The sequence below is a fragment of the Solanum dulcamara genome, chromosome 4 (assembly GCF_947179165.1).
Source record: "Solanum dulcamara chromosome 4, daSolDulc1.2, whole genome shotgun sequence".
Taxonomy (NCBI): domain Eukaryota; kingdom Viridiplantae; phylum Streptophyta; class Magnoliopsida; order Solanales; family Solanaceae; genus Solanum; species Solanum dulcamara.
In genome coordinates, this window is record NC_077240.1 from 11,846,997 (window position 1) to 11,856,938 (window position 9,942).

The 9,942-nt window shown below is 34.8% G+C and overlaps 1 protein-coding gene and 1 pseudogene across 1 annotated transcript; both read right to left on the bottom strand.

Moving 5' to 3' along the window:
- Positions 1-519: 519 nt before the first annotated feature.
- LOC129883999 (uncharacterized) lies at positions 520-5,203 on the bottom strand (annotated as a pseudogene).
- Positions 5,204-5,694: 491 nt separating this feature from the next.
- LOC129886258 (DNA-directed RNA polymerase V subunit 5A-like) lies at positions 5,695-9,509 on the bottom strand. Its single transcript, XM_055960857.1, has 4 exons — positions 9,135-9,509; positions 7,612-7,788; positions 6,896-7,009; positions 5,695-6,068 (listed from the first exon to the last, which is right to left on the bottom strand). The coding sequence occupies exons 1-4, from the start codon at positions 9,399-9,401 to the stop codon at positions 5,943-5,945; spliced, it is 684 nt and encodes a 227-aa protein (XP_055816832.1). The 5' UTR covers positions 9,402-9,509; the 3' UTR covers positions 5,695-5,942.
- Between the last annotated feature and the right edge of the window lie 433 nt (positions 9,510-9,942).

The window sequence follows — 9,942 nt, forward strand, 5'->3', positions numbered from 1 at the left end:
GATATTAGTAATACTTACCTCAATGCACAATAGAATGTAGTAGTAATGCAAACATTAGTTATACATAGGCTAAAAAAGTTACCAACTAAGATACTGATAATACACAAAACTAATACATACCTTATTTTCTTTAATAAACTCCATCAAACGACTTGGGTCTGCTTGAAGATGCACATGAGAATTGAATTTGGGTAGAGTAGTATGTAACTATACAGTTTGTTCTGCTTATTTGGTCAAATAATTACTTGATTGTAAGGTATAGTTGAGGGGAGTAATTACACTCTAATCTTCAAGGAAGAGGGAGAATTGCTAGTAATTATACGATGTAATTACAAAATTATTTTTAATTTCTTTCTTTTAGCTTTTATTTTAATAAGAATAAATCGATTATCCTCTTAGTTAATGTTTTTTCAAGGGGAGTAAGATGGACCAAAGGGAGTAATCCATAAGAAAGGACACAAAAGTATCTTAATTATAGCATTTGTCTCTTTTTTTAAGTAAATACAACTCAAGCTTTCATTAACATGGAGAAAGCACTTTCCACTGCATCAAAAGCAGAAGACAAAGAATCATCTGTATGTCTACAGATAATATAATCTTTTTTTTTTTAAAGCTTAAAAGGATAATTATATACTATACATAATAGTAGTCTTTACAAAAACTTAGGGACTATCATACTATATTTTAGTCCCGTAATAGTCTTAGATGTATAAACCCATTACAGAAGGGTTTATACCGTAGCAGACTCTCCATCAGTAGCACGGATGCCATTCAAGTCAGCAAACTTCAAAGATGTCCTTGCATTCCTCGACTTATCTCTAGTTCCAACAGGAGCTGCCGGCAGAACATTTTCTACTAGTGCAGATTTTGCAGTCTTGTGCTCTTCCTCAAATTTCCCCGGGCACCAAATATCATTTGGATTGAAGGGTAAAGAAGCAGGATCAAGTTCAAAAGATTCCACGGGTACATCCTCTCGTTCAGTTCCAGACATTTTGGAGGGAATTAGATGAGAGAACTTGTAAAGTTCTTTTGGCTTTACAAAGAATGCACCAACTACAGTCAGCCTTGTTCGCTGAAATATGCTAATAAATCCGGTCACTCTTTCCAAGTAACCAACTTTGATTCCAGCATCCCCAACAAAATCAGAAAGAACCTCCACAATTTTATACTTGTACTTCCTATAACTCTTTGAATCAGAGCTCCAATGAATATCCCAATCCTTGAAAAGGGCCCATGTTTCCCCTTTCCTGGGATATACAATGTACAGACCTCTCTCGTCCTTTTCACACTGCACTTGATGAGAAAAAATAAGTTGATCAGAAGTACATTTGGAGCTCCCACGTCTAAATTTCCCACAGCCAACAGGCAAGTCTGCCCTGACCCATGCACGGTCCCTTTGATCTTCGGGATGAGCCTCAAGCCTTCTCAGCTTTATCTTAAATTCAGGACTAGATACCTTTCTAATGTGGGCATAGAATCTTGGCATGAAATCAGCATCATGGCAAGACCAGATCTGATCAACTGCAAAGTAAATTTCTGATTTATGCTTGTCAAAATCACGGAATTCAGGATCAGGATAATCATACACCTCAGGAGGATTACCATCAGAAATTGTATCTGGTTTTGAATCACAATTAACACTGAGTTCAACACTTTTTGTGCCGCCTGATGTCGGTATAGAAGCCTGTTCATTAATTGTCCCAATCTTGGAATTGTTGTTTTGCACATTCCCTTCAGGAAGTCCCACTCCATTTTGATTTAATATATCCATGGATTTACTGCATGACCTAGTTACACCGGCATGCTTTTGATTATCACCACCAACAACTTCATTCTGCTGAGGTTTACAGTCTCCGGCTGACTGGTTAGCCGTTGCTTTCTTCATAGGCTTACTATCTCCAGCTGTCTGGAACCGTGCCTTCTTCAGAGGGCTTGCAAAATCATTCTCATCATCACCTACCGGATTTGTATCTGGTTCTGAATCAGAATAATCAACAAGTAAAGCTTTTTCCGCATGACCTGATGGCTGTCTAGAATTAGGTTCCTCCTCCAAACTTGATGCATAAACATGAGCAAAATCGTCATTAAATTGTAACAGGGTATCAATGCCTTTTTGGTCCCTCAGCTGTATCAATTCCGACCTATCAAACTTCGCTATATAATGCAAGATCCTGCCTGAAGGATCAATGCCTAATCGGTCAAAAACTGTATTCACAAAATCATTTTACTTTATGCCTGTCTTTGCAATAAACTGATCAGTAATACTTCCCCCATACGAAATGGATCCATCTGGTAACATCTTATTCTTCCTGCCCCAGTGACAGAAACAAACCAGAGTTTTATCTTCAACCTTCAGCTCCCATCATAAAGTAGTGTAAGTTACCACGGAGGTTCAAATAACAACAATCTTCAAAACTTTTCTTCCTTTTTTCCTGAGAAGGGTAACAATCTTGAAATTTAAAAACCTAATCAAGAAAAAAAAAGTTATTAGCTGAATGTACTAAAATAATAATACATATAAGAAGCATCTCATTAAAAGCATTTTTTTTTCCTTTTAAATCTAAAACATCTCAAGCTTCATGATCTTGGAATATAACCAAATTGTAACTACAGGATAGAAATAAAAAACCAGCCAGTCGATATTTTGGTTGTAGGGAGAGCTAGAGTAACCCAAAAGCTTTGCTTGATGAATATTATGAATTATTACTCCCTCCATCCTACTTAATGTGACAATGTTTCCTGGCCAAAAAGAATGACACATTTATATTAACTTTAAACACGATAATTTATAAACACAATAATTTATAGTCATATAAATATTATGACTTACTTTGGACTACAAGTTCCAAAATTCTTTCTTTCAATCTTAAACTTCATGCCAGTCAAACACCTTCACTAGATTGGGACAGAAGGATTAGTTTAAAACCCATTAACTTAACTTAAAAGAACTAGAATCTCGAACTCATGAGTCATGAGCTTCAAATCGTGACTCTGTCTCTGCTTTAGGAAGAAAAAAACATTATCTACGTGTGACTATGCCGGTTATCTCAAGCAGAATCGTCTCTGATCCCCATCATGTCATCATAAAGCTAAACAGACTGTATAAGACATAGAATTTCATCAAAGGAAACCAAAAGTATCAAACTCTACACACGAATATGAAAATTTCAAAACGGGTTCAAAGAAAAGTATACAAAATTTTCATGAGAATATAAGATATTTTGCTGTGAAACATGAAATTAACAAAGATGGAAAGCATACAGCCTCAAAACAGAAACCCCAGAAAAGCAAAAAGTTTGAAACTTGAAGCAAACATCAGAATATTTCTAAATAAAAGTTGAATTAACTTCTTCCAACAAAATATGCAGGAGAAAAAGAGTACCAAGCTCCACCCTTTTCACTTTCTAATTTATTACTCCAGAAACATCTCAATAGACCTGCATGATGCCTTTGTTACTTTGTAAGTTACCTTGGAACTGCAGATGTTTGAGTTTAAACAAAATGGGTTCCTGTGTCTGTCGCTATCGCCCTATTCTCTCTCAATTGCCTATCCGAACATACCTATTCTTTTCAAGAATAGCCGTCCACAAATAAGATTTTGTCCATTTCTTCTGCTTTCTCTACTAAAAAACCAAAGGTGGCAGTGGTGAATTTCTCAGCTAGGGCTTCACCATTTACTGGGAAAATGGAAAAGTCTCTCCCAATTTAAATGCTGAAACCTTTTATTTATATGATGAAACTATGACAAGAGCTGAATCGTTCTTCCAAATTCTTTTATTACGATTTCTCATTGGCGGTAACGGTTTAGCTACCATACTAAAGAGAAGAAACTATTTTAATGTTAAGTCAATATGACATTTTTTTGGCACGAGACATTCTTCCTCTTTCTTTTTTCAATTTGCTAATCTTTCCCTTTAACACGAGTCGACGACAGGTGGGGGAGAATGAAATCCAAGAGGAGCTTGATTTTTAGGTTCTATTTTTCAGTGCAATACAAAATAGCGTCTTTTTTTTTTTTTTTGGCAATCATGCATTTTTTCACATTTTGTATTGAACGCATGAGATAGTTAGCCCTTCAAATTCAGTTTAAGCTTATGTTCGAGCAAAAAACCATCCTCTTATTTTACTAAGGTTGGGAAAATACCCACAAGTTCAGATAAAAAGAAAGAGTGTCGCATATTAATACTGAGGGAGTATGGCATTATTATTATTATTATTCTTTGTCCTAATTTATATGACTCAATTTTTGTTTTAATTTGTTCTAAAATTAATGATACATTTCTATATTTGGTAATGGTTTAGCTATAAAATATTCATTTTACCCTTAATGAAATGTTTTATAGTCGCATAAACATCTATGAATTATCTTAAATTACAAATTTCAAAACTTTTGTTTCTTTTTTCTATGTGTCAAGTCAAACTACATCATATAAGTTGAAAAAGAAGAAGTATTATATTTAAAAGAGTTACACTTTTTTCCCTTTACTACTATATAAATGTTATGATTTATAATAACCTTTATATAAATTTTAATTATGAAATTTTGCTTGTGGAAAAGGGCCAAAATTACCCTTCAATTATTTGAAATAAAGCACATATATCTTTAAATTATATTCTGGCTCAAAAATATCCTTCACATCATACTATTGGCTCATTTCTACCCCTCCATTTGACGGAATGAAATGTGAAATCTCATGTGTATTAATTTACGTCATGTAAGATCTCCACATAAGCATCCCACCCCACCCCATCAATTAAAAGATCCAAATCCACCCATTAAAAGACCCAAATTCATCCTTGACTCTCGTAATTATGGTTTTCTTGACTCTTGTAGTTATGACTATCACAATTAATTTGCAACAGTTTTTCAGCAAATTATTAATTGGCTATTTAATTTGCTAAACTATAGTTTTCATCCAGTAGACATAGCTAACAAAGGGTGATAGGTTTAATTTTTCAAAATGACAATTAAACAAATGAGTTACCTGATCAAGCAGGTGTTTTTCTAGGAAGAAGATGGGTGCAGTTAGGCCTGGAGTGAGCAGCGTAGCAACATAATCTTACGTTCAACATGATCAATAGATGCTTGGGAAGTAGCTGAAGTGTTCTTCCTAAAGGCAGGCCAACAAGCAGGGGTGTTTGATTGCCGCAAATTGTTATGGGAGTTGCTTAAAAACGGTTGCAAATTAATTGTAGCAGTCATAACTACAGGAGTTAAGGAAACCATAACTCCGGGAGTCAAGGATGGGTTTGGATCTTTTAATGGGTGAGTTTGGGTCTTTTAATTGATGGGGTGTGGTGGGATGCTTATGTGGAGATCCTATATGGCGTAAATTAATATAGATGTCACATTTCATTCCATCAAACAAAAGGGTAGAAGTGAGCCAATAGTATAGCGTGAGAGATATTTTTGAGCCAATAGTATGGCGTGAAGGATATTTTTGAGCCAAAATATAGTTTAAGGATATATGTGCTCTATTTCAAATAGTTGAAGAATAGTTTTGGCCCTTTTCCGTTTTGCTTGATATGGCATGCAGAACTTTAATTTCCTGTCCTAAGTTGAGACAAAAATCTAGTCCAAGTTATCCATAATTACCTATTCAATGATCTGTGTAAATTATTTTACTCTAGGAGTGTATCGAAGTTAAACTCTTCCCTAATCCATAAGTTAGCGAAGATACATAAATGCAAAAGTTAAGAATAGCTATTAAACTCCAATTAACATAGAAACATGGTCATATTTTGCAAATTAGAATAGCCACCATCACCCCTACTAGCACAAAAGTATGAAGTTAAGGCAATCTGATTATACAACAAAAAACATAGCAACAGTGATAAAGTGTACTTAACACATATTACTACTACAAGCTCTTCAGTTAGGATGCTTCAGACACTCAACGTACGACAGAACAACACTGCTACATAGGATTTACATAGTTGCATCACCAGACACAGCGATAAGTAACATGTGTCTCAATAATCTCATTGCTGTAAGTGACCTTCACAACTTGCCCCTTCTCCAGTCCATAGTACCGAGCAATTGCATCCTTCTGAGACATCCGTGGTAGCTGGAAAACATCAATACAAGAACAATACTCATAAAAACTTAGATAAATGAAACTGTATTGATAATGTTCGAAGAAAGAATGGTAGATTGATGTGCATATATAGCCATATGAACTACGAATTTCTGCTGAGATCATTAGAGAGAATGCACAGCAACAATACCATTCGTCTGCATAAGATGAAGGCAGAATTATGTCTCTACACCTAAGGTCCTAGATATTAATATCTGATAAGTAGTGTGTGAGAGACAGGGCAAGTACCGCCTCCCATTCATTAAAAAAGGCAGCTGTCTATAAGTACCTAAACTAAAAGCTTTAGAACAGTATTTGAGTCATTTCTCCCTCACAGTAAAGGGATAATGACGAACATAAAGCTCCTTTTAAAAGAAATGCAGAGAAGTCACTAATACTGGTCTACTACATTAAACTAACAATCTTTTCATGAAAAGATAAGTATTAGAAGGTTCCTATTATTAACCTCCTTTAAGACAACACTGTATGAAAAAGGAGATGCAAAAGAATCCTAGATCTTGGCTCAAAATGCCATAGTATCTGGGATCCTGCCTAACTGTGACAATCACTTGACATCTCAACCATCCCACTTGGGACAAAAATGACAAACTTTTATTAACTGTGAAGCCTAGATGGCAACAAGTACTAAAGCTTGATTCCAAGACAGTCAAGTTTAGCCAGATAAAAATTAATCAATCGTTGTTTCTGATGAGTTTTCTCATAAAAGACTTGCTGTTGTACAGCTAGACTAAGGACATGCACAGTTGTACAGATATACAGGCGTGTTTCTGAAAATTCAAAGGTTGTCAAAGGCAAACCTGCTTCTCTTCCAAGTTGTACTTCTTCAATAGCTGCTCCTTCTCTGTGTTGGTCAACAATTCATGCTTTGGCTTTGAAACATGTTTTGTGATGTTGACAAGCAAGTCTGTGATCTGAAAGAGTTTGCAAATGGGAGCCAGACACTTAGCATATTGCTGAGACATAACGGTTATTGGGTGCAAATGGAAAATAAAATTTGGCCAAATACCACAAAACCTTCATCAAATGGAAAAAATGGAGCTTGGGACTTCTTGATAAAAAAAAAGGGAGCTTGGGACTTGTCTTGGCAAAAGATTAGTCAAGGGGGAGCTAATAACCAAGTAAATGTAGCTCCTTTTAAGCCAGACTGGGAAGAATATTTCAGTTTTTTTCCTTATTTCACAAGTAACAGTAGAAAGATCTGGAGGTTCATAGAAAACCAAAAACGTTTTATGTGTTGTATGTTTTATTCGTTAAAGAGAAACTTTTGAATGATCAAGCAACTAAAAGAAACTTCAAATAGGGAAAGCCATATTTGAACATACACCTATTTGTACAGTCTTAGGTAAATGCCAATAATATCAAATCCTTATTCATTCTGAGATCTAACTCACTTGCCAAGCATATCTAAAGAAAATGCAGAACACATCTTAATTAATAGCCTAATAAGTACCATGTTTATTCCCCGCAATAGAACTGTTCACACCAAAAACACCAACAAGAACACATACTTTACCTGGAAAATTTCAGTTTTGAATGGGGAGTCCTCCACAACCTTCATAGCTGGATTAGTCATTGGATTTTCAATGATTAATATCAGCCGACTCAAGGATTCTTTGTTCATTATTTGAGATAAAATACTGCGGATGACATTCATTTTCACGGAATTTGGCCCACAGAAGATGACCAAAACCTGCGACAAGTTCAAATATGGTTAATAAATCTATGAATCACATGCATGTAATGTTGATAGTCCCTTCATCATCTTACAATATGCTGAGGATTCTACCCAGTTAATGCAACGACTTTCTTGGCTTCTTAAATTTTGTTTTATTGAACTCAGCCGAGCCTCCAATTTCCATAAGAAGACTTATGGAGCATAGAGCACATTTCCATTAGACATAACAGGATTGATGCACTTTTCTAGCATAATCAACAAGAAATTTGAAGATATATGAACCCCAAAGGGAGAAATTCGGATATGGAGCTCAGAGATGAACTTTTTTTTTGTAAGGTAAATAATTTTATTATTAACAACAACATACCCAATGGAATCCGTGTAATACACTATCACAAAGCTATTCTAAAAAAATACAACATTTATTGATCAAACTTTAGTTCAATAAAAAAGTAAAATTGAACATGAGATGTAGTGTACTACTCTTTAATATAGGTCGTTTATTGGTCAATATCATTAGTAACTATATTATCATGTTCATATTCTGTGAATATTTCATCACTTCTTTAGTATTCTTGCAAAAAATTATGTAGATATAAAATTGTGGTTTTTTTACAACATATAAACTTATGGGTCAGTTTTTGTATTTGAGAAATGTGAAATCAAGATATGAAATTCCCAAATCAAGCTTTTTGGAGAATATGAAATCGCATGTCCAAACTTTGATTTCATCTCATGATTTCAAATCACGAGATGAAATCGCATGTCCAAACTTTGATTTCATCTCATGATTTCAAATCACAAGATGAAATCGCATGTCCAAACGCCTACTAAAAATGTGAAGGGGAAGTACAACCTAAAAGCGGTTTCTCCCAATATCATCTGTTATCCTCCATACAACCAAGAACAGAAAGGATGTTTACCCAACCTAACCACCCCATCACAAATGCAGCTTGCTTTCAAGTTATTACTATTATTACTATCTTTTTCGATGTAGTGGTATCCCGAGCCAGCTTTCTTGAACAAGTACTGGGTACCTCCCACCATAGGTACCGAGTAATTTCGCCCACCAAGGCTTAGACCTTAGGTGGGCTTTTCTTAACCTCGACTATTAAACAGTAATTTTGCCCACCAAGGTACAGTTTTCTGAACCTCCAATATTAACTCGAGTAGTAATTTTGCCTACCAAGGCTTGTGCAGGTGGGAGTAAGAGGAACTAGTTTTCACGTTATAAACCAAACATATCAAGCTTAATCATTCCCCAAATTTCGCTCACTAACAAAAGGAAAGAACTTTAGAGAAATTATCACTACAAGAAGCTAAAATCAGGCGATTCAAGAAAGGAAAGAGGGGTAACTAACCTTATTGGTAAGGTCAGTCCTGTGCATGGCGGAGATTCTGAGGCGGTCAACATCAGGTCTTTGACCATATTTCTCTCTGAATTCTTGAAGCGTTGCGTCAATTTCTGAATTGGGTATTGCAAAACCACGATCTTTCAGCATTTCGAGCACAGTTCTGCGTGCAAGAAAGTACCTGTGACTCTCAACAGTACCATCATCAACAAAGCTGGTTAAACAAGTGCCAACATTGTCAAAATCAACATCCATCGCCGACCCATTAACATCCATTTCTGCTCTTCTTGTTTGATTTTCTTTGGAATTGACAACAAGTAGGTTCCAGGGTTTTTCGGGTTTTGCTACAACTAACTGACCGAGGAAATGAAAGTTCTGCGTGTCAATTTATAGCAGAAAGTTCAAGTGAAGATTGTTATAATTACCCAAACAGCACTATATCTTTTAAAATGAATAATTGGGGAGTAAAGTTTCTTTTTATTACTCTACTTCCTCTAAACTCTTTTTTAAAAGAGAAAAGAAAAGGCTCTTAATTTAAAATTTCCTGCTTACAAGTTCTGGAAACATTAAAAATAGTTACTATTTCCTTAGTGTTATAGTTTGATTTGGCATAATATTTTTAAAAAAAAGATTTGAAATTTATGATTTAAAATAACTCTTAGATATTTATACGACTGAAAACCTTTCATTAAGGATAAAAGAGAAATTTTTAAAGTTAAATATTTTTAATTATAATAAAATATCATTCTTTTTTATATAAACTCAAAAAAAAAATGATGCCACATAAAATAAAATAGAGGAAATACTAATTAAAGTT

Excerpts from the sequence above, each read along its gene's own strand:
- LOC129886258 (XM_055960857.1), bottom strand. The coding sequence starts at position 9,401 with ATGGATGTTAATGGGTCGGCGATGGATGTTGATTTTGACAATGTTGGC. Across the intron at positions 7,789-9,134 it reads GGACTGACCTTACCAATAAG|GTTTTGGTCATCTTCTGTGG; the intron begins GTTAGTTACCCC and ends AACTTGTCGCAG. Across the intron at positions 7,010-7,611 it reads TCAAAACTGAAATTTTCCAG|ATCACAGACTTGCTTGTCAA; the intron begins GTAAAGTATGTG and ends AAACTCTTTCAG.